Source organism: Strigops habroptila, chromosome 4 (assembly GCF_004027225.2).
Source record: "Strigops habroptila isolate Jane chromosome 4, bStrHab1.2.pri, whole genome shotgun sequence".
NCBI lineage: Eukaryota > Metazoa > Chordata > Aves > Psittaciformes > Psittacidae > Strigops > Strigops habroptila.
In genome coordinates this window covers 34,785,791-34,810,511 of record NC_046358.1, presented here as the reverse complement: position 1 = coordinate 34,810,511, position 24,721 = coordinate 34,785,791, and the positions used below count along the sequence as shown (strand labels likewise).

The 24,721-nt window shown below is 42.5% G+C and overlaps 1 protein-coding gene across 1 annotated transcript in view; it reads right to left on the bottom strand.

The window, feature by feature from the left end:
• Positions 1–22,061, bottom strand: part of SPTLC2 (serine palmitoyltransferase long chain base subunit 2) — a 79,687-nt gene extending 57,626 nt beyond the window's left edge. The window contains exons 1-3 of the mRNA XM_030485341.1: positions 21,838–22,061; positions 8,970–9,164; positions 579–733 (exon numbers count right to left, since the gene is read on the bottom strand). Coding sequence (XP_030341201.1) covers positions 579–733; positions 8,970–9,164; positions 21,838–21,963 — 476 coding nt within the window. The 5' untranslated portion in view covers positions 21,964–22,061. The remainder of the gene's footprint in view (positions 1–578; positions 734–8,969; positions 9,165–21,837) is intronic.
• Between the last annotated feature and the right edge of the window lie 2,660 nt (positions 22,062–24,721).

The window sequence follows — 24,721 nt, the reverse complement described above, 5'->3', positions numbered from 1 at the left end:
AGATTAAGGAAGAACTTTAGCAGAAAAAAGTTTTAATTATTTTGCACTTGAAAGCCAAGTCGAGACATAACAAGTTTCACCGAGTACTGTGCTGAAAACCTCTCTACATCAAACTTGTAATATGTCATTTCCAATTGGTAAAAATCCTTGTCCTTGCATTTCTGATTTTGTTTCTACAGACTATTTCAGTTCTGACTCAAAACCAATTGCGTTAAATTCAGTTTCAGGCAGCAACATTTCCTTCAAGTGTCAGGACTCATCCTAAATTAACACAAAGTCACAAGTAACAGTGCAATTCAAAGTATCTACCTGGGTTTTGGTCATCACACACAAAAGTATTAATTTTATTACAGGTGTATGCCCATGAAATGGGCAGTCGGGAGCCTTAGTAAGTAGCCAAAAGATTATATGCAAAAAATCACCATGGTGGCCAGATGTGTTTCAAAAGAGCAAAATTAATTGATTCAAGCCACTGGAAAGTTCAAAACAAACACAATTCACTGCTCTTTTAACCTTACAGCCTGCAACTTGCTCTTATAGACCTTCTACTTCAAGCCTTTTCTTCAATTTTAACTCACGTGAACGTCCAGTTGTAGTCATGGGAAACTCTCTCCATCATGTCCACTTTGGCCCCGGGCACACTGCAGATCGGGCGGTTCCAGCTGTCCCGAATGCGCATGTAGAGGTTTCTGGTGTAGAAATTTTCAAAGTCCTGGTACAACGGGACAAAGTCCTGAAACACATTCAAATGAAAATATATATTACAGCAAACTAGGAGTAAGAAGAGTAAGTTGTTTCTGTCAATTAGGTGTAATTCATAAACAAAGAAGAAAAAAAAAAAAAAAGGAGAAAACTCAAGGAAAAGTTAGAGTTTTTCATCACAAGCCCTGATGCCAATTCCACCCAAAGTGTTTTAACCCTGGAAATCTGTGCCAGAGCAAAATTATTTGAAGGTGAGATGGCAGAAAACCTGAAAAGATTCATCCGCTCGTGCAAAATCCATGTTAGGTGTGATTTCCAAACTTTTTCAACATGCAAATATACTGTGCCCCCAAAATTTCCTCAATAGCACGTGTTTATTTGTATATAACTTAAGTAGCTCATAGAATCCAGAAGTCCTCAGCTACCACTAGAAAAAACAATCACGGCATTAGGTGATGCTTCAAGTTAGAAAGCCTTAAAGAATTCTAACATATAGGAGAGGGAGTGCTAAAAGCAACAGAAACTGAAGTGGGAGCTCCTAATGACACAATGAGGCCTTGTTCTCTCAAGTCAAATGGGACTTGAAATAGCTTGGCTGTCTTGGTAGGTAAGCAGAACATCTCTCTCAAACATACAATAACCCTTCGTGAAATGCATGGGCGTATCATTTTTGCAAGAGATTTGTATTCAACCTTCAGAGTTAAGCAAAGCAAGGGAACATGCAATTGCTTTTTGGCACCAAACTGCATGCATTGCTCTACTGAACACAGACATAATTTGAAAACTGAGGTATCCTGCTGTATTTTCTGCTGTTCGTAAGAAATGCATTTAATATAGCATCACTAGCATTATTATATAGAGATTATCGTTAGAACTTTCCACAATTTCTTATTCTGAATCCAAGCTAGTAAGATACATTATGGCACCTCTCTTCTGCACAGCTTATCGGCACGTAAGTCCCACAGGATTTCTTTGAATGAGTATTTCCTGAAATCTAGCTTCCCTTCCAATGTTTTTCAGGAAAAGTGACTGACTGTCTTGAATGGATAACACACAGGAATGTCAAACTAACTGTGACAGCAAGGACATCTGAACATTCAAGAACATTTTTTTTTCTGGCCTACTTCAAATGCTCCAGAGTCATGAGATTTCCTTATTACTATTCAATTAAAAGGAAGTTTGACATTCAGTTATGATAAGAATGCATAATTTATTTGCTACTGTTGGGGGTGGGGGAAGCCTTTTTAATAATCTACGAAAGGAAAAAGTAGAATTTATGACAAAGATAAGAGCCAGCATAGCATTTCTTCCTGTTTTTCACAAGAGAAATGCAAACATGGTGAGGGGCATTTTATTTTTGGTGACAGAATAAGCAAGACAGAATATCTGTCCGACCAAGTATTACAGTGCCTGACAGTTTGTACCACTGAAGCAAAACTGCAGGCATTTATACCAATTTTTTAATAACAACTAAAACAAATGAGCACTGACAAGCTTTTTAGTTACAATACTCAACTACAGGAAGAGTACTTTTTTCTTTACTTTCCTATTTTAACAATTTGACAACTTTGTGCTTTCAGTTTGGAGTAAAGGAACCATCCAGGTTCCTTTGCATCCTCCTACCAGCAGCTATACAGGAAAGACGGAGCCCAACAGTGCCAACTTTTAAGCAGGCATAGTTGCATCTAAGCTTTCTTCTGATTTGCCTGTGCATAATGACATGCCAAAAAGGCACAAAGATACTAATTTTCATTATTTCAACAATGGAAAACAAACTAAATTTAGCTAGTGATCACTCCTCCAGGGAATCGCAAGTACATCCTTACTTAGCAAGGACAGACAGTGGGAACAAGATTCCTATGAGCTAAGATGCACAGAAGGGCAATTATTTCTTCCATGTTCCTACTTTAGTATAGTTTTGCATTATTTCAAACGTGCCAGGTCTTCTCTGAAGGCTGTTTGTCAAGAGATGTTAACAAGGGTACTAGGCCAGCTGATACAAAGCTGTAATCCACTTAGAAAATAACTGGTTTTCTGAAGTAGCTACACAGCTCTCCCCTTCCTCAACTTCAGTGTCTCATGTTGATCCAGGCAGAAAGTGGATTCCAAGGCTGAATCACTAACAAACTGTTCACTTGTACAATGAAGGAAAACATCTTGGTACTGACAAGTGCATTCAAGAACTCCCTTCATATACGTGAAAAGTTACATAGCTACTGTACTGTATCACAAAGTGGTGATATGCATGGAAGTACGTGTAGCAATGTCCTAAGAAGATCCCAATTCATGACACGAAATCAAAATAATTATCTGCAAGTGTCTGAAATCCTCAGTTACATCATTTGTAAAGGGGTGGGGGAAGTCAGAAGATGAAAAAAGAAACTCTGGCACATTAGAAGATCAATACTTCAGGGACTTGTACTTATTACAGAATCATCTAGGTTTGAAAAGACCTTTAAGATCAAGTCCAACTTATGTTGAATTACAACCTGCTGAGATCCTTTTAAGCATTTTCAACTCTTCTTAATGATCTTTGCAAGAGATTTCAGCTTTGCAGTAGTTATTCAAGCACACAAACTATGTGACCCAGGAAACAACTCAGATTTTAGCCAAGGTTCTTGGCTCTGGTTAGGAGTGGAGGCTGGAAATGAGTCATTGTACCAACTCAAGCAGGTATGCCTGGGCCTATACAGTCCAATCTCTTCTCAGATTACTTATCAGATAGCACATTTTCTTTTGAAACACAAGCTGACAAAGCAGGAAGAGTAACAAGCTTAACTGGTGAGATAAAGACAATCACCCACAACAGGCTGACATCACCGAGATATAAAACGCAAGTATGACCTTACAAGCCAAAAGTAGAAGTAAGTTTAAAGTGATTTAACTGTGAAGCAGAGTTCTCTGAACCAACTGGATTATGATAAGCAAACAAAGTGTCTTAGAAGTCAAAAAGAATTCAAGGAACAAATAATGGGTAAGGAAAGTAAGGTTGAATACAGGACACTAGCCTTAGTTTTGAGGAGTACCAAGCTGTAAAATTATAGCAAAGGGCTCCAAGTGATGTATCAGCTTAATGCCAACCCCTCTGTTGTCCATCCCACCCACCCACCCCCAATAAACCACCCTCAGCTGGCTCTTAGGAGAAAATTCCTCGGAGCATGACAGACAAGAAGTGCTCTTTCGGCGTAAATCAAAACTGGATTGTCCATTTCTCAGGTAATCCTTGCCCCACCTAGGGGTTCTCAGGACCCATGCATCTGAGAACAAAAAGAAGAGAAGTGGTAAGGATATTATGCCTTATACACTGCTACTGATGCTCAGAGTTTGAGAGCCCTCTTTTGGAACTGGCTTATGGGACCAGATGGTTTGTCTGACTGGCTTAGGGGCTGGTTGTTTTTTGGTTGGTTAGTTGTTTGTCCCCATCTTTCTACAATGTGGCATTTCAGATAGAGAGTAGAGAGGACAGTCTGCTAAAAAGGGAAATTAAGCGTTTTCAATCTCTGAACCAAGAAAAAACATTTGGGTAGAAAAGTGGGACAAAATCTATTTCAAATTTTTGGCACATGCAGCCACAGTGCTGTGCTGCAACAGTGCCCTATTGCTGGAAGCAATCATTGTCACCTTTAAATGGCCTTCAGTGTTTATTGTCATTTTTCCATCAAGTTATCATCCTGTCTCAGATCCAACATTTCTAGCCATAACAGACTAAGAATATCAGCCTGAGATGGAACAGCTTCATTTGGAGGAAAAAACATTCTATGAGCGAGTTGATTCTTTGAGCAATCTTCGGAGTAAACATGGTCAAACAACTGTAAAGGTTATACAGCTTCCAAAGGAGGAAGCAAAACCAGCATGTTCTTTCATTTGAATTCATATGAACATGGAGCTAAGAAATCATAAACAGCTCCATTCCCATTGATTTAAGCCAGAACATATCCCCTACTAGTAAGATGATGCCTGATGAAGAAACCTAAGTACTTGTGGTCTCCCAGAAGCCTGAAAGGCACAGCAATTTCAAGAAAGAGTGAAACAAGGGAAGAATAAAATTCTCCCTTGGGGTGCAGCACCTTAGCACAGGTGATTTGGGAATCCAAGATTTCATCATATAGTAAATTAATACTACAACAAGTGAAGGTTATAATGACAGCTTTGTAACCATTAGCTTGGAGCACACTGACATGCAAATTCAGAGATTATGCTGCTTTTAGAGCCAATTGTTGCACCCAAGCTAACAAATGGTGCCATGAGCACCAGCCGAGCTTATCTGCAATTCACATAACGTGTTCCCTGATAATACAAACCTGACTCTGAAGCGAAATCAAGCACACAACTGCAACAAATTTCAGGCTTCTAAAAGGAAGCAGAAAGACTAGTTCTATCTCACTGTTACATGTGTTCAAAAAAAAAAAAAAAAAAAAAAAGTGGAGCAATAACCGTGGGTAGCCTCTATACCATCAAGAGGCCTCTGATGAGCTGTACAGATACTAAGACAACATTGAGCAAAGGAGTACAGTTCACTGTCCCAAGATACTCCTACAGCTGGATTCCTGTGAATGAGTGTTCGAAAATCACAGGTGCTAGAAACATCTTCTAACTGGGCAACCTACTGAGCATGAAGAGGTATGTTAGAGAATTATCAGCCCCATTTGCACAGTTGCTCCCATATACAAAATGTACACAGTAATTGCCAGGCAAATCACACTGGAATAAAAGTAAAAGTGATTTGCATCCTGCCTATAAAATCCTACAAGCATTTTGCAGATTTAACTGCACTGTATGACCAGACATTACATTAAATTGGGTATGCATAAACTGATTCCAGGATAATTGAGAATTGTTAATCTTGCTGCTTACCCATGCCTAGAACAGACTGATAATGCTTCAGAGAGGATGTGCTACACAACACTGGTTTCCAGGAAAAGCCCAGCTGGATATATTTTAAACAAAGCCAAAACCCATCAGACTATTTCCTTTTTCACCCTTTTGTGTTCCAACTGTGAGTGAATATTAGGTTTTCCTGGAATCATTAATTTCAATGCAAAGCTCTAATAATTCCGAGGAATTTACCTACCATCAGAGACAGTCCCAGAGATTTGCTGAAAAGACTTGAAATTAGTTTGGTCACTTTTGTTTTCTAGTTCTGGTGCACAGACTAAGATTATAGTATTAAGTGACAATTTAAGGAAGGAGTTGCTCTACTGAAATAAACTGCCCTCCAAAACACACAAAAACTGCAGGTGGTTTTTTTTCGTGTCTGTTTGTAAGATCACATTTTGGACCTAAGTTTACATTATGTTTTTAACTGCAATCACCTTCAGAAACACACCACAGAAAACCCACATACTTCAATTCCACCACTTTGAGGACAAGTTAATTCAACCCTTTATGAAATACTTCCTTGCAACATGTAAGTTTGTTTCACTCACAAAGCAGAATGTCACACACTGTTCAACTACACAACTACTGCTGCTGTCTTTGCTTCGAGCTTTTCGCTTAAGCAATTACGAATTATTTCAAAAAGGTAAAGCTAACTCTTTTGCTTGGTATTCCAGAAAATCATAATTACCTAGTTGGCTCTCTAGAATTTAAATATTAAAAAAATATTACTTTCTACACAAAGGTCACAAATCTGCCAGAGCCTACCCCAGGGTAACTGCAGGGCTTCTCTGATCTGCTGCTCTTCTGAACTGTAGGCTCTGATTTTATATATTAATTTAAAAAAAAAAAAAAAAAAGTGCAAGTTTTGAGCCTTTTCTGCATACTACTATCTGTATTCCCTTACCAAAAGATGATTGGGCTGTCAGACAGCAGCTTGAGAGATTAAAATTTGAAAATCACTTTAAATTGTTTCAAAACAAAGTCATTGAGCACCACACCACCCCACCCCCCCCCTTGCACCAAAATGAACCTGGCTCCCACGCTAGATACACTGCAATGTGCTCTCATCAATTCATTTGTAGGCAAACAAAGCGTAAAGCAGCAAAGCGTGAGGATAAAAGTACTGTATGTTCTAGACCTCACATGATCACTTTTTATTTGTCCAATATTGGAAACATCTATTCCAACTTAACCACTAGAAATGTGATTTGGGGGATGCACACTAGGCGGAAATTTCTTTTAACACCAAAACTTTTTAAACAGAATTCCTACTTTTCATTCTTGCACAATATTCACTAGCACTTCCTACTAGCTCCATCCACAGATATCCTATGTACAAAACAAAACCAGAATACATGCATCACTTCACTGCAAGCCATGACCAACACACAAACTCAAAGGGTTTCAAATTCATCTGCCCCAGAGATGTAGTTAACCAACTGTTTTCAGGGTAAGATGCAATGCTAAGTTTATTTATAAAACATTTCAAGGCTTAATTTCTTTTAAAACTAGGATAATCAGTTGCTAACAAGCTTTATGTTTCAGCATCCTCTGTGACAATCTTTACCGAGAGCTTAATATCAATAATGTATTCCCAAATTAGACCTACTGTCCAAAGTCCTCCTTTTGTACACTCTCCTGTCAGTCACGACTGCTCCCACAGAAAAGCGCTGTTGTAAGTAGCCTTGCACCTTACATGCTGGTAACAGAACAAGCATTCCACAAAAACTGCAACAGAAATCTAATGACAACAGTATAGAGTAACTGCACCAACACTTCAGTTACATCCTCATAATCCTCAAGTGCCATGAGTACAGACCAATATTTAAACCTTTCTTCTAGATTTCTCCAACTGTTTGACTGTTCTTTTCTGTATCAACTTCTAGTTTATACACAGAAAAATACAAGGGTGTCGTGCTCACGTGACGTAAACCATAGTATCTCAAGTGACATTAATGAACACATCAAATTTCAAGCTGAGATTTAGCCAGCAATCCTTACTTGGCTATTGTAACTGTTAAAAGGGATCCAAGACTTTTACTTCCGGATTCCAGAATTGAGTTTTGCAAGTAACGTAAATTTAAACTCCTGTACTTTTAACCAATACAAAAAAAACCCCTCTTACTCATTAAACTCCAATGAGAATGCTTCTATTTTGGAATTAAGTGCCTCACAACAAATCAGCTTAATTCTACCTCACGATGTGCACCAGAAGAAGCTACTGTGAAGTTATTTTAGGCACTCATTAGTTTACTGCATCTCAGCTAATCTACCGTTAAAATGACACACACTTTACTCCAGTGTTGCTTCCAAAAACAGGCTCCCCAAGAAGCCTTCCTTTTTTTTTTCCACCATTCCCACTCCCTGGCTTCCGATTATTTGTTTGCATTAGTGAGATGTCCTTCTCACCCCCCCCCTACTTTCTGCCAGCCAACTGCTTGTGTGGCTGCACAGAGAAACAGAAACCAGCAACTGGAAAACAACCTCCCTTAACATTTTAGCAGCCAGACTGGCTCCCCGAAACAGTCGAGGAAAACAGAATCCTGATCAGCAAGAGTAAGCCACTTCACCTTTGGAGCAAAGCTCACTGGTATTCACACTGTGCTAAGAGAGGTCACATTAAGTGTTCACAGGAAATAGCTTGCAAACTGCAAGTTTAAACAGTAGCTTTCTTAACAGTAATTAATTCCTGTGGGGAATAAAGGCCTTTAAAACTATTTTACAACCACTCAAAATTAGTATTATCTATTCCAGATTAACTGCTGAAGCAGGCAAGGCTATTCACCTGGTGACAGAAGCTTTTGTGAATAGGTCTTTTTATGAATGAATTCCTATTAATTGCTATCAGTGAGCCAGGAGTCAGCACCTCAGATTACTCACCAGCTAACCTGCTAGTGTTCTGGACTCCAGATGAATTTAAAGTCATCCAGCTTGTGCTCTGGTTCTCATCCACAAGCCTTTCTTTGCAACTGCTTAGGCTGCAGAGAATTAATAGCATGCTTCCAAATCAAAACACAGCCACCAGAAGAGCATCAGAAAGCCTCCTGCTGCTGTCAAACTCAAACCAGATCTTTTGATAAGCTTTTCTTTAGCTGCTGATGCTGGCATATGCAGTCTCTTTTCCCCAAACCCTTGTTTCTGCAGGTGGGGCATCTCTCAGCATGTTGATATAACTGTTGATGCAGCTTTGCAGTGAACCAGATGAGGGAACTGCTCTGCCAAAAAATAATCCAACTAAAAGAAACATTATTTTGTTTAATGACAGCAGTACTAGCACAGTATCTGGGGCTTTCAGAAGACAAGGAAAACAGCAGAAAACTTTGAACAACACTGCTCCCCAAAGAAATGCTCAAGCTATAGCCTCAGCTTCATCATTTCTAAGGGGTTACCTTTTGTTCTTCTCTTTCTGTTGCATTTTGACACTTCTCAATCTTCCACTGCCGCATGAAATCTCGCAGATATCCGAAGAGAGTGAGTACACCATAGCCTACGTAGGTCAGCACAGCAACCAGCATTGGGGTTTCCTCAAAAGCTTCATTGAAAGGCCTTTTGTATAATCCTCCATTGTGCACAATATGATTTACCTACAGTAAAAATTTAAAGAGAGGCTGTTGTGAGATATCCATTTGGGAAATGATAGATAGGCATTCAGAGTAGTCCCTGACCTTCCAATCAGCTACAAGTACTCAAAGTACTCTCAGCTAGGGTTAGCCATGACTGGTAAACACTGTCAGTCTCCATAGGCAGCTAAGTTGTTGATATAACCAAAGTCACAGTTACCAACTTAGTGCCATTTAACATCTCATTAAAGTTCTTTAGCTTGCAAAGGTACATAGACAGCATTGCTTATACCCAGGCCAACCAAAACAAAAAAACCTCTGCCTTCCTCTGCACCAAGAACTAGGTAGGCACAACTAACAGAGCAGTGAGGGTTCCCAGGCTCACTACAAGGGAAAAACAAAATAGAAATGAATAGCGTTATTAATCTAAACAATGCATTTTCAGGATTATGAGAACTGAAAAAGTAACTGGAGAGTATCAAAATAGGCTCAACTTTGTAAGCCTATATTACTCTAACAAAACAAGCATAAACTGTGTGTCTCCATAACTGTTAACCTAAAGATAGTGACGTAAACATTGTACTCATCCATGAGGAGGACATGACACCAGACAAAAAAGTCTTTGTATAAACAGTCTCAACATTGCATATATGTCAGCACACAGAACAATGCAAAGCTTTCTGCATAAAATCCAGACTAAAAGTCATCTTGCAACTTGCATATCATCTTTTGGTATGCAAAACAAAGAGTTTGATTAGTTGTATAATACATGTGCATGGCCATCTCAAGTACAGTTACTGTAATATGTAATATTTGTGACTACTACAGAAAAACTTCACAGCTACAAGGCAAAGGCTCACTCAACATAACACTGGGGGAAAAACATCATTGTTTTGTATAAAAAGTTAAAGATCAATGTATCAAAACATAGAAACCCAGCCATTAGATGCAAATGGCTATCTGTATTCCTAAAAGTTACAGAATAGCTACCCTGTAATAGAATAGCTACATGTGAAAGAACACTCTCTTATATATAAATCCCTATCTGTAGCACCAAATAAATACAGATCCAAGAAATGTATTTTAAAAAATACACTAATCAAAGAAACATCAACACATAGGAAAGAGTTTTAATCCTAAATAGATCAAAAAAGGACAACAGCACATAATTAATGAGGAGTGAGGGCCAGCAGACAGAACAAACCCAGCTGTTCACCTATGGCACTCATACTATCATGCGGGAAAGGAAGCCAGCGTTGTACTAACCTCTGTAACAGCTGATGAATCCATAAAGGCACACATACTTTCTGGCCTCACCAAACACTGTGTTATCTGGAAAGTGACACCTGCTCATCTCAGATGCTGGAGCAAGTCTGTATTTCAAGCCTGGCATTAATACCTTGAAAGTGATTTTTCAGAAGCAAGGGTCTGCTCTTAGGATACAAATACGCTATAGCTATGTAGTCACTGAGTATGAACTGCACCAGCACATTCCTCTCCAGATACTCATTTCTACCTCTTCCCTTTGCCAATACAGACATTCAAATCAAGTTTTAACCAGAGCAAATCCTCAATTTGGTCACTGGGGACTTCAGAATTGCTCCAAGTGTGGAAACTAAACAGCAAAGACACAGTAGGAACTTCTCTTTTACTGGCAGCAGCACTTAGCCCAGATGCAGATAACTAACTTGCAGCATGTTGGGACCAGTTTTAATGCTGAAGTAGTTTTTAAAACACACAGTGTACACTGGTGGCTTAAGTTAAAAAACTACCATGCTTCAGAACAGGTGTAGAAACACTTGCTTACCACACTGCAGCTCAAGTGATGACAATCTAAAGCTTTAACACAGGCTACAGGTTCATACACTGTTTTCTTCAGGAATACTGCCAGCCAAAGGAACTGCCCCTGCCCTATTCCCACCCTGAGCCATCTGCATCACCTTCTGGCTTGCACAACTAAGGCTAATCAGGTTTTCAGTGCAGCGTCCTTCCAGTGCTGATCTAGGTTGGAAACATAATGGTTTGCAGAAGGTTATTTATTAGACCCCAATAGTCTTTACAGCACTGTTCCACAAACTTGTTCATAGATCTCCGCAAACAAGAACCAGCAGCTGTTGGGTAGAGAGGAGGGGCAGCAGCAACACGACAATCAACAGACTCAATGAGCCAACGCTGCAGAGAAAAACCATGCAAGCTTTCTCTCTTTCTTATTCTCAGGATTGCTTAACTGTATCACTATGTCTCCAATTCATGAAACCATAGAATTTTATTACATCCAGGTCTGAGAAAGATCGTGCAACAAAGCTCCAATTACTACAATTTCACAGCTTGATGAATTAAAAGTTAAATTTGGTGTCCTCACACTGACAGATCTGGCTTTGAATGCAGCTATTCAGGAGCAGGCACACAACACACCTGCTACCTCTGCTGTCTACTAGTAGCTGATCAGTAGCAATAGAAAACTGCTAGTGACTACTTAACAAATTACCTAGCATCTAATAAATAGAGATCACATCAAAGGTTTTAATGTCTTTCCCACGTACCTGGCAGTTCATCTGGAAGAAATGAAAGGCTACATCCTGAGAGTATATCTGAGGCTACCTAAAACCCAAAAAGAGCTACTGGGGAAAAACAAACAAACAAACAAACATCCACACCAAAACCCAACTAAACCTCCACCTATAAACAATTTTAATCAGAGGTATACCAATTTTTTCCAGGCCTTTAGAGTTGCCTCTGCTTGTGACAAATGCTAAAACTAAACAAGTTATTCCACATGGTCAAAACCATTTCACTGAGAACGGCCCTTTTGGGAATACTTGTATTGATTCAACACATACTCTAATCAATTTGATCTCCCAGTGTCATTCTATCAACGCATTTATACATCCTTCTACTCTCATGTCAGCTACAATGACAAAAGCTGAGAAACTCCTATGCTATCCTACCTGAATTAAATGTTAAAGAAATACTCTGAATGCAATTCCACAGACTTTTCATGAAGGATACAATGATTACAAATACTCTAGAATTGAGTATAGTAGCCACATATAGTATACAAGCCAGTTTGTTTTTCCAAGCATGCCTCATGAATCTGCACATTAGCCTTCACATGAAGGCTTACATGCTGTGAGCTCCAAGGCTGCTGCCAAGGAGCAGCAAGTTCAGTTCCAGAGATCAAGAAAGCAGGTGGCTACAGCTTAGTAATTCATTTATTTTTCTGGAGGGTGGGGAAGAAGCATGCAAGATTAAGACTTTTATGGTTTCAACAAGCCTTACGATAAAGTGAGCCATGACCTTTGGAGTAGAACATACTGCATATCTAAGTGGAGACTATAAAGAAAAGTCAAGAGTTCACCTAAGCGTGTGGTTCAAAAAAGCAGGCGTAAGCTCACCTACATCTCTCTCTTCTGTACTGCCCTGACCACAGGCACATAGAAGAGCATCATCACATTAATAAAGTCAACTGCAGGAGAAAAATCAGAGCGCACCACCCAGCTGGTTAGACAAGGCAGCAAAGAGATGGCGTTCTGCATCAGCCACAAGTAATGCCTGTGTTGGGCCAATCTCTTGGGGAAAAAAGTCATATTGAACAACATTGTAACAGTTACTGAGCAGCAGCATCATACAGCTACAGGTAGAAAAGATTGCACTGGTCTAAGCAGAACACATCAGGGTGTCTGATTATATTCATCTCTCTAATTGGCAACAAACAGTTCCAATTCAGAAGACATTACATTCTAAAACTGGCTGCAGATTTAGTTCACCCTGCAAATCTGAAGCATGTTAAGTAGCATGACAGCATGTCTAGAACAGGCAGAGGATGGGATTGTGGATGTCCTACACCTGGGTCGGGGCAATTCCAGGCACAGCTACAGGTTGGGTGGAGAAGAGATTCAGAGCAGCCCTGAGGAGAAGGACTTGGGGGTGTTGGTTGATGAGAAGCTTAATATGAGCCAGCTTCAGTGTGCGCTCGCAGCCCAGAAAGCCAACCGTATCCTGGGCTGCGTCAAAAGAAGCGTGACCAGCAGGTCAAAGGAGGTGATCCTGCCCCTCTACTCTGCTCTAGTGAGACCTCACTTGGAGTACTGCGTACAGTTCTGGTGTCCTCAACATAAAAAGGACATGGAAGCTGCTGAAGCAAGTCCAGAGGAGGGCCACGAGGATGATCAGGGGGCTGGAGCACCTCCCGTATGAAGACAGGCTGAGAAAGTTGGGGATGTTCAGCCTGGAGAAGAGAAGGCTGCATGGAGACCTCATAGCAGCCTTCCAGTATCTGAAGGGGGCCTATAAGGATGCTGGGGAGGGACTCTTCATTAGGGACTGTAGGGGTAGGACAAGGGGTAATGGCTTCAAACTTAAACAGGGGAAGTTTAGATTAGATATAAGGAAGAAGTTCTTTACAGTGAGGGTGGTGAGGCACTGGAATGGGTTGCCCAAAGAAGTGGTAAATGCTCCATTCCTGGCAGTGTTCAAGGCCAGGTTGGAAAGAGCCTTGGGCAGAGACATGGTTTAGTGCGAGGTGTCCCTGCCCATGGCAGGGGGTTGGAACTAGATGATCTTAAGGTCCTTTCCAACCCTAACTATTCTATGATTCTATGTACGCACATGTGGCACAAGCACACCCAACCTGATGCTCTTGCCCAACCACTGCATAAAGTTATGCTATAAGGGCCACGTTGGCCTCCAGACAGCATTAGATCTTGCAGTATCTGGAGGTCCGGTACTATCAGAATAAGACCTCAGCTCCACAGGTAGAAAAGATATTTCTGTCTATCCCAAGTTATTCAAATTCTTTAATGACATATATAGAAAATATCTCACATAATACCTCACATAATACCCCTTTTGCAATTACCTTAGCATAGTTAAAGGTCATCCGACATTAGGGACAGAATAGTGTAACCTAAACAAAAGTAGTTCTCATTTAAGCCACCCCACTGAGCATAAATTCACACTAGAATATATTCAATTGCATGCTTTATTGATTACAACCTCCGCTATCCCACTAGATTTGAAGATAACTCCTTTATCAGAACATAAAAGAACTGCAGTTCATAAACAACAGTTAGCAGTAAATTTGATTTTTCTAGTACCATTCACCATTTTCCATTTTCTAAATTTGGACAGTAGGATCTTCATAGAAGAACCACCATACCTCACCCTGTCATAGATTTACAAAGAAAGTAAAAGGAAACCTGTAAACTGGTATAGATTTTAGTATTGCTTTCACTGTCAGCACACAAAACAGGTCATGTATGAGACTGGCATTAGTCTGAATCTCACTTTGTTTTCTTTAAAAACTTATTTCTCAAAGCCAATAGGAAAAAGGGGTTTCAGTATATTTGCTACACCTGTGTCAGCAGACAACTTGTATAAGAACTCATCCTAAACAAAGTCAGCATGGTAGAAATCAGTAGATACAAAGGAGCACACAAGAAGCCAAACACTCTCAGACTGAAGGGTACCATGCTTAACCTCCAAAGCACTAGAGAAGGTGAAGTTTTGTGAGAAGACACGAGCCATGCTTGAACACAGGAATGTTTGCAGATGCTGCTGTAGGCAACACACAGGATTTATCACAGGCATCTGGCTACATATCTTGCATGGCAGGCATATACTTTAGGGAGAGAAGATGCTACAAGTGCAACAGGCACACCACACAGCAAGAGAGAAGTACTGATTATGGTGCTATCCCAGGAAAACCCTCACACTGTGTATTAAAGAGGTTGGTTGATTTCATGCTGCCAGAAAGAACAAAGTGAGATGAACCGGGCAGACTTTATGTAAACACCTTGAAAGGACTGTTTATGCTGGAGCACAACTTTGCTAAATGCTTGTTAAAATTTAGTAGCTTCTCATTGCTGCACCCCACACATACTGCAGAAATTCTATCAGCAGCTTTGCAGCTTTTTCTTATTTTATTTTTTTTTTTTTTTTTTAAGAAACAGAATGTGGAAGACCACTTCCATGAGTTGCTTGTTTTCATCGAAGATTCCTCCCAACTATAGTGAACAAAACGGAAAAACGTGGGATGCACCTCTGCTCTAGGATGTGCCTCCACTCTCAGAACCAGTCATGTTTACTCTAAAGGATCACAGGAATCAGCACGACAGAAACTACAGCAGTGAAAACTCCACACAGGCAACTGCTCTAAACTGCTAGGTTATTCTGTGGTAATGCCCCTGTCACCGCCAGCCTTTTTCCTTGTACTGCTTTGCTCTTAGACTTCAGATCTCAGACTGTTGCATGGGTAAAAGGACCAAGTATTTAGTACCAAAATTAGAATGAATTGATTTGAATCACAGTTTAAGCTTCCTCTCCCCCCCCCAAAAAAAAAAAAAAGGGAAATTGTTTTACAAACCAGACTTCAACACTGGAATGTATTCCTATATTCCTACTTACATATTTGCTCTTGTTGACAGGTATTGACAAATATTTTGATTTGCAACTAGTTACTCCCAACAAATTTGGTCTTTCTTTGTTAAGACGCGCTTGCTGTAACTACACAAAAAGCGTAAATCTTCATAATGTTTAAGTGTTGTTTGGGGTTTGTTGTGGTTTTTTGGTTGGTTGGGGGGGGTTGTGCCTTTTTTTTTTTTTTTTTTTTGGGTTTTTTTTCCTCCTTTTATCAAGTGAATGATGCCATTAAGGCTGGGTTTGCTACATATGGCTGACAGTTTGAATCCTACTGAGAATATACTTTTTTCTGTCAGTTTACCTTAAATTATCTTAAACCTAATATGTTACTTTAATACATTCAGTAGCATTTAGGTGTACAACATTTTGACAGAGAATTCCTTAACTGCACACTTAGTTACTAAATGCGTTTAACAATAAAGATTTCCAAACACAGCTTAAGTCCTTAGTGGTTCAGTAACAAGTCAATTTCTAGGCTTTATACCTCTGAAAGCATTCCTAACATACTTTAGAATTTGCTCTCGCTTATTTTTACAGACATTAAGCCCTATTACTTCCTAAACTTTTCAACTCCTGCTTTGTCAACTATAAGCATTCTTCAAGACTATACTTTTAAATCAAAAATCATAGAATCGACCAGGTTGAAAAAGACCTTTAAGATCAAGGCCAACCTTTACCCCAGCACTGCCAAGTCCACCACTAAAACATGCCACTAAGGGCCTCATCTGCACGTTTTTTGAACACCTCCAGGGACAGTGATTCCAATACTTCCCTGGGAAGTTATTTTGGTTATTATGGTTATTTTTCTAGGAGTGCTTTCCAAATGAAGGAAAAAAAAATAACTGGAAACCTCACTGCAGCTGGGCCAATGTTTTATGTTCCTCCTAGATAAACTGATGTCAATAGATGATAAAGCTTTTTTTCTTCCCCCAAGAAATTGAAAGCATGACATTTGGGAAAACAGCATTTCTGCTGTATGATTAAGATAGGAAAATACAATATGACCTACCACTCAAGTAGTTATAATAACAAAAAGTGAACTTGCATACATTTATAACAATTACAGCATTTAAGGCTTATCACCAGTTAAATTTGAAATGGCAGTCCCAATATTAGTGAAAGATTTTCACACTTTATCCAAACTGACTTCTCAGTAGCACATATTCAAACCTAAGGGAAGCTAGTCACATCAGCAGCTACCCTGGCTGTTTGTTTGCATACTAGTACAGATACACAAACTCTCACTGGCACTACATCTACTAATTTAATACTGTGGCCTCAGATATTCATCTAGCCAGAAAAAAAATGCTGTGCAGCTATTCTTTCCACAAAGGCTTACAGTCTTCTGTAATTGAATTTGGTATTAGAAAAGTATCTTCATGCAAGGTACGCTGTTTCAGAAATAAGTTTTATCAATTAAAACATCTGACAGAGATCGGTCTTTCTAGGTCAGCCAATTTTCTACTCACTTCAGTTTTATGTTGCTGACACAACAAACAGAGTCAATCAAAATGCCAAGCAAGAGGCACAAAGTAATAATTTCTTTCCTCAGGTCTGATGCAAGCCTCAAGAGTACATGCTACAAGCCCCAAGGCACACATTTTTATGTGGGTTCGGGCATTAAACGCTAATGTCTACACCTGGGCAAACCCTCCCGCAATCCACAAGTTTATCTCCGTAACCATGGAATAACCAAGGTTGGATGTGATGACCACTGGAGGCCCCTTCCAACTCCCAGCTCAAAACAAGTCTCAGGCTGCTGAGAGACACATTTCGCCTAGTCTTGACCTCCTCCAAGGATGGAAGTTCCGCAACCTCTCTGTTACAGCTGAACCCAGGACACAACCTCTTCCAGTATTTTACCACCCTCATAGAAAAACTATTTTCCCTATAAGTAATCAAAATTTCCCATTCTTCCAAATTACATCTGTTGCTTCTTATGCTATTGCCACACACTTCCAAAAGTCTGGCTCCCCCTTCTCTATACGCTCCAGCCAGCTAGCTGAGCCTTCTCCTCCTAAAGCTGAGCAAACCCAGATCCCCTCAGCCTCTCCTGTTGCTTGGGCCCCCCCACTGGCGTCACAGATTCACATGACTATGTCAGCATCTTTCTGATGAGCTTGGAACTGGACATGATACGCAAGATGCAGTCTCACGAATGCTTAGTAAGAGAGAACGATCACTTCTTCGTGAATAAGTTCATGAGATTCAGTTCTTTAGGATCAATTGTTATTTCTTTTTATCAGAAATACTTACATTTTAATTTTGCATGCAGATGCGGAAAGAGAAAAAAAAAAACAGAAAACCAAAACAATTCTGTCCTCAAAGTTATTTAACATCTTTATCTTATCCTAAACTTTATCTGAAACAAGGACTTACTCACATTGCTGCTACCACTAACTCACTATAACAAGAAAAACTTCCAGTCTTTGTTGCACTCGTCATTGTAATTATGCTTTCCCAAAGAAATTATACTAGCCTTAATTCCAGCAAAAGCATCTATAAAAATCAAGATGAAGCCATCATTCCCATACATCCTGAACTATCTCATGAAATGAGCCTACAAATGGTAGGATTGCTCTCTAAAAAAACCCAAACACAACCACAGGACCACACACGCTGGATTTAGCATGTACGCACTAGAAAAAAAAAAAACAAACCAAAAGATTAAAAATCTACGCTGCCCGTTTTAATCACTGTAAGAATTCAGGACTAGTGACAGCTTCAAAGGAATGCAAATCCCACCATCCTCCTACTCTCTTCAACCAAACTATTCCTTGTCTTCCTGAGGAAGTAGTATTAGACCTCATTTACAAAAGGCATGGATGCAATAAGCTATCTGGAGATTGCTACAGTATGGCATCTGCAGACCTTCTAGAAACATGAAGGAAATTAAAATTTGTTTAGATCATTCCAGTCCTATCTGGCTTGGAAATACCATGCACAACAGAAATTAAGAACTTGATATCTAAAACGTATATTCCATTTTTTTTTTAGTTTGAGATGATTTCTTCTTCAACTTCTAGAGGCATAACAGAACCATTCCAAGGTGAGAAGCTCAATTAAGAAATCCAAAAAACCACATTACTAAAAATGTGTTCACAATGATAGGTAGATTCCAATAAGTTGTAATGGAAAATAAGGGCACCTTGTCCCATTAAAGATGTCCCCATCTCCCTATTTTAAGTAAGAATTTTTTTTTCAGATGCAGTATTAGAAAACCATTAGCCATTTGCTTCAGAGCAAAGCACTCCAACAGAGAAACACATTCCAGTTTGAAGTTGCATTGCAGAAAGAAAAAGCAATTTTTCCTGCACTCTTTATTATTCCCACAAGTGTTTTGATAGATCCTAACTACCATTTTTCTACTGAACTCTCCAACTCTCTCTCAACGCTCTCTCCAACAGACCAGAAGGACATATAAAGTAGAATCACGCAGAACCTGAAGAGGTAACTTCACTGTTCTTTTATGTAGACTTGCTTGCTTTCTCCTGGCTGTGTTCATTTCCTCACATCATGACAATACCCTTTGAGATGTCAGGCTTTCATCCTACATAGTGCAGTATAACACTGAAGTATTAAATCAGTTTTGAACCCATATACAGATTACTGCTCATGCTGGAATAACGGTGAAGAGCCCACGCTATGTTAAATACCAGTCTTTGTAGAGGGATTTGTAAGGAAAGCCTGAAATCTGTGTCATAAGGACAATTTAGGGTAAAAACAAAACAAAACACAAACCCAGCCACCCCCCAAAAAAACCCAAAACTTACTCAGCTAACCGCAGCAGAGAGATCCTAGGTAGGGGCAGACTCCTTTTTTCACACAGTTAAAAATGGGTAAAGCTTTCTTCCGCTATCAAGCCCTACAGGAGGGCACGGTGATGTAATACCCTGTCTCTAAGCTCTCCTCTCACAAGCTCCAGGCTTTTCCAGATAAATTGCCAGTGCAACACTTCTTTATACCAATGCTTTTTTTCTTTTCCCTCCTCTTCCCATCAATATAGTCACTTTATCTAGACCTCTTCTTGCCTCCTACTTCTCTCAAGGACTTTCTTGCAAAAGCACCTTTTCCCCTCCTCACCTTTACTTTTCTCTTTTATTCTCCTAAGTAGGAATTGCACTCTCGCGTGCAAGCTCCCTCCTTTCTGGTACTTGATTACTTCACTTGCAGATTCTCAAGCGTTGTATGTGGTACGTACATACACAGACAAATATATTCAACGCATGGTAAGCATTAACATGTTTTCCTTCTCCTGTGCAAAGGACCAACAACCAAAATTCAAAAGCCAAAAGGCCAATCAAGTAGCCAAATCTCTGATACATCAGCAACCATATCTTTGGTAGCATTAAGCTCCCACCACTGATGCTATTTGAGAAAGCTGTACATGACTAGTACCCCTAAACACTCACTTCTTCCAGTCAAGCTCTAACATTTAGAACCTTATTTTGAAAGTTAGCAATCTGGCCCACATAAAATTATAGAGAAAGGAATGCAAGACTCCTAATTATAAATTTCTGCTTGACCAGCACGCAGCTGCCAGGAACATACAAAACTTTCTTATAGTCTTCTTGCAGCCTCTGCCAATGCCGCTAAGCTTTTGAGAAGTGGGTCTAAGAAATCTTAGCAAAAAGCCAATGAATCTTCCCCCGCTTCACAAGTAGTTACCTCAAACACCTCAGGCTTCCAAGACATATTTGGGCATAGTATCCCATGCAAGCTACTGACTGACTACAATGTCTCATAAACCAGCAAGATTTTTAAGCTTCCTCAGTTTGACATAGATGGTTTTGACATTCACATGCTGTATCTCCCATGTTTTCCAGATACGGCTGAAAAAATCCTTGAGGAAAAGCTTCCCTAACCACTTCTCTGTTCCTCTGAAGCAGAAAAGCATAACTGTCTTCAGACTTCCTTCTTAAAAAGCACTGGGGCGTGACAGGGAAGGAACACTACTCAGAAGAATGCTCGCCACCACCATGACTGGTCTTAGTGCAAAGATTTACACTTACGGTTTTAGAGTCAGCAGTGCTTGGTGTTTGCAAGGCCAGACTACCAGTACCATAGCTCCCCAAACCAGTACAAGCTGACACTGCTGCCAAACAAAGGTACTGAACCCTCTTCCTCTATTTGTTCACTCCCAACACTGTGCTATCACTTCCCAAATGCCAGGGCAAGACTACGAGCATCCATCCAGTGAAAGAAATGCAGTAAGTGTCCTGGCTTATATTTAACAAAGGGGGTGGGTCCGGGGGGAAGTTTAGTTTCACCCTGCATCAGTTCTCAATGTGGTTCACACAGTGACTGCACAAACCTACACTGGAAAAACAGAAGGGGCAGCACAGGAGTAAAAACATGGAGCAAACAGGACAGATGGCATGGAGGAAGGCTCTTCTAAAGCAGCTTTAGGTGTCTGAGGTAACACAACTTATTCCATACAGCCAGGCTTGCGTCAATGACAGCCATTAAGTTCCTTACACTGTAACACAAAATTTTAGTGTTTTGCAGAGAAACAAAGAGAAGTCTGAAAGCACAGACACTTGCATCACAAGGTGCCAATACAGCTAGACGGGAAGTGCTGCATCAAACATTAACTCTTCTGTAGAGGGAAGTCCCTACTCCAGGCTACTTGTACCTGTAGCCCTGCACATCACACCTGTAACAATAAAGCAATAGTGAAGAACTGCTAAAACCTTTTCTCTGAAAGCACAGACCGATTATATTGTAGTGAGCTTTAAGTTTAAAGCTCTGCTGCTAAACAGCAAAAACAAAAGCCTTGCAGTAAAGCTACAGCCGTAACTCGAGGGCCAGCCGTTCCACCTCAAGTTTCCAGCCTGGCGAACAAACACCCGCCGGGTGCAGCCCTCCGCGGCACGCCCGTGACCGAGGCGCTGCCCGCCGCCCTCTCTCCGCACCGCAGGGCCGCGGGGCACAAACCCGACCCCACCGGCCAGCAAAGTTGTACCGAACTCCCCAACAGCCGCGCCTCGGTGGCTTCCCGGACCCGCCTGCGGCCGCCGCGGGTAAGGGCAGCCGCAAGCTCCCGCGGCTCCCCGGGGGCACTGCCGGCTCCTACAGCGGGACGAGGCACGGGGCCGGCAGCGCCGCGACGCACTGGGGCGGTTCTCGCCTGGAAGGAAGCGCCAAGGACAGCCCCCGGGCGCCCCGCAGCCGGCCCCACGAGCCCTTCCCGCCGCCGGAGCCCACGGGGCGATCACGCACCCGCCGAGGCGCCGGCCCCACCCGTGCGGCGGGGGGCGCCCGTGCTCGCGCATACCTGCGTGTCGTGCGCGGGCAGACCCCGCACGTAGCCGTTGCGGAGCGCGCCGTGGGCCGCGCCGCTGCAGCCGTTAGCGCGGGGCTGCGCGCCCGCCGCCGCCGCAGCCCGCCCGGGCCGCTCCATCCCGCCGGCTCCGCTCCGCCGCGCTGCGCCCGCTCCGCCACCCCGCGCCCGCACCGCCACCCCCGCCCGGCCGCGCCGCACCGGAAGCGCAAGCCGCCACTTCCCCCAATCGCCGGCAGACACGTCACGCTCGAGGATGGGCTCGGCAACGACGCATCGGCGCGCGTGCGAGGCTGGCAGCGGAGGCCAGAGACAGGGGGCGGGGCCCAGAGGACGGGGTCCAATGAGAGCCGCTCATGCCAATCAGGTGGGAGGGGAGCGAGGGGAAGGCAGGGCTTTGTCCAATTGCAAAGCGGGAAGTTCGGAGGGCGGTGCAGCCGCGAGGTGAAAGTCGTCCAATCACTTAGCAGAGCTAGAACCGGGAACGAAGAGCAGGAGATAAGATAGCCAATCACAGCGCGAGGTGGCGGGAGGGGCACGGGCGAGCAGCGGGGCCCGTCCAATGACGGGAGGGAGGGGCAAGGCGATGGCTGAGGTAGCAGCCAATGGGCGGGCGCCTCGGCGGGCTCGCGGAGCAGGGCGTGGTTGGGGCGGCGGCGCGTGGCGGGTGGCAGGGTGCGTGCTGAGGTCCGGGGCGGGCCGCGGTGGCTCGGGCGGGACCTGGCGCGGAGCGGGCAGCGCCGCGGGGCGCCGGCCGGAGCCGGTCCCGTGACCGGAGGCGGCCTTTCCCTTAGGGCACCCCAGCCGATGGAGCAAGGAGACGGCCAGGGTGGGGTGAGGTGGCCGGCGAGCCCTGCCTTCGCTGTGCAGGGTCGAGGGAGCTGGTGGGTGAAGCAGTGCCTTCGGGACGATGGGGGTTGTCCTGGACGCACAGGCCTCGGGCTGTGTCGCGATGGGCTCTCTGAACGCTGCAGTGCCTAACCTGCCTCAGGTTGGTGGGAGAACCTCTGGGTGAAACCCTGAATGGAGGTTCAGGAGGTCAGACCGAATTACTGCAGTGCCCTTTCCTGCCTAGGGTCGACTTGGGAGAGGTGTATCTTGGCTCAAGTACACCTGGGTAGTGAAGGACCTGATAGGAAATGCTCTAGAAGAGCTCCAGGCAGAGCTGAAGTCAATAGGATTTAAATTTGGGCTTAAAGATTGGTGCATGCTTGGCTGCCTTGCTGAGCCAGTATCCCTGACAGCTGGAGCTGCCAGTCTGTTTACTCTGCCCATGGCTATGCTTAAAAGTCATCATATATTTGGCTGTGAATTTGAGTATGGTTTGGAAATACATGCTTTATTCAAAGACTGGGTAAGCTAAACACTGTGTTTAGTTCAGGGGTAGATATTACCAGCCTTAGTAAAGTTTGGATTTCCAACCATCACACAGGCAACACGAGAGGAAAGGTGCTCTGCAAACCACAAAGCATCCACATTTGTGCACTGTTACACAACTTGTGTACACCTTGGTGAGGGAGTGTGAAGAGGAAGGCATCCAGAGCTTTTTGAGTTGCAGGAGTGTTAACTGGTAGAAGGAAACAGCCAAACATGTTTAATCACATACTGAAGAGATGGAGGAGTATGACCTTTGATTCCTCCAGTGTAATTGAGAGGGAATGACTGTGGTGTTTCTCCGAATGTAACTTGAAACAATAAAACAAAGCTCAGTTAGCACAATGGGAGGTTAACAGGTTTAAGCAGGTGAATTTGAGAGAATGGTCTCATCCTTTCTGATTTGCTACTATTGATAGTTATTTTTCTGTATTATAGTCACACTTTGGAGCTTCTGTCACAGGTCTCATTGCAAATTTGATAGGAACATGGAGTTCCTAAAAAAAGTGAATTAGCTTCTGTGAAAGACAGGCATTTTTATTCCCTCCAGAAGACTTGGGAGAGTTTTGTAGCCTGGTTTCAGCCTATTTGTAGGCAGTGGTATTTGTCCAGTATGCTCCATATCTCTGGGTCACCTTTGGACAAGAAGGTTTTTGTACTGAGGGCTACAAACACTGGCTCAGGGGTAACAAACACAGTCTGGGTGTGAGACTTTGTTCCTTTTCTTGCTGTCTGTGGCCGCTCCCTTATCTTGATTGCCGCTAAAGCAGGTGTGGACTTGCCCAGGAAGCATTCTTTCTTCACCTGGTTTCGGTACGCAGTGAGACAGAGCTGTCAGCTAAGATGGGATGGGCTGCGTCCCCTCTCTCGTATTGCAGGATGGGGAGTACGGAGGAGACAGGTGTTGCTAGGAAGGACCTAGTGATCAAAGCTGCAAACACCCCTGTTCATCATTTGGGTGCTTGTGCAGGTGGACTTGGTTCAGTGCAGTTAGGAGTGCTGGTGGAGAAGAGACATAGGTGCTGTTGAGCTTTTTCTGAACAAGGAGGGAAGGTGTTTTGCAGAATCTATCAGGAAATGAACAAATGTTATAATGAAAAAAGGAAATGAGTGAGCAAGTGAGTGAGAAGGGTACTAGGGGACCACATACTGCGGTACTTTTTTTGTAGGATTTTTTTCCCCATTGCCATAGTTGGCTGTTGGCATTTTCCTCCCATCTCGTCTCCATTTGAATAGGATGGATGGATGGAATTACACAGACCAGTTTGTGCCATGGGGTGTAGATGGTCCACCAGCCTACCCTCACAGGGCATGTATGGGGCAGCACCCTCCACTCCCTGCCCACCTGCACATGGAGGAGTTCCCTCTGCTGATGCCTTCTAGAGAGGATAAGCTGCTTCACTTGCCAGGCACTGGATCTCACTGCTGTGTTACCTGTTCAGTTAGAGCCCAGACCCTGCACACTGGTTAGTTTATCTGTCCTTAAACCCAACTAGCACAAACG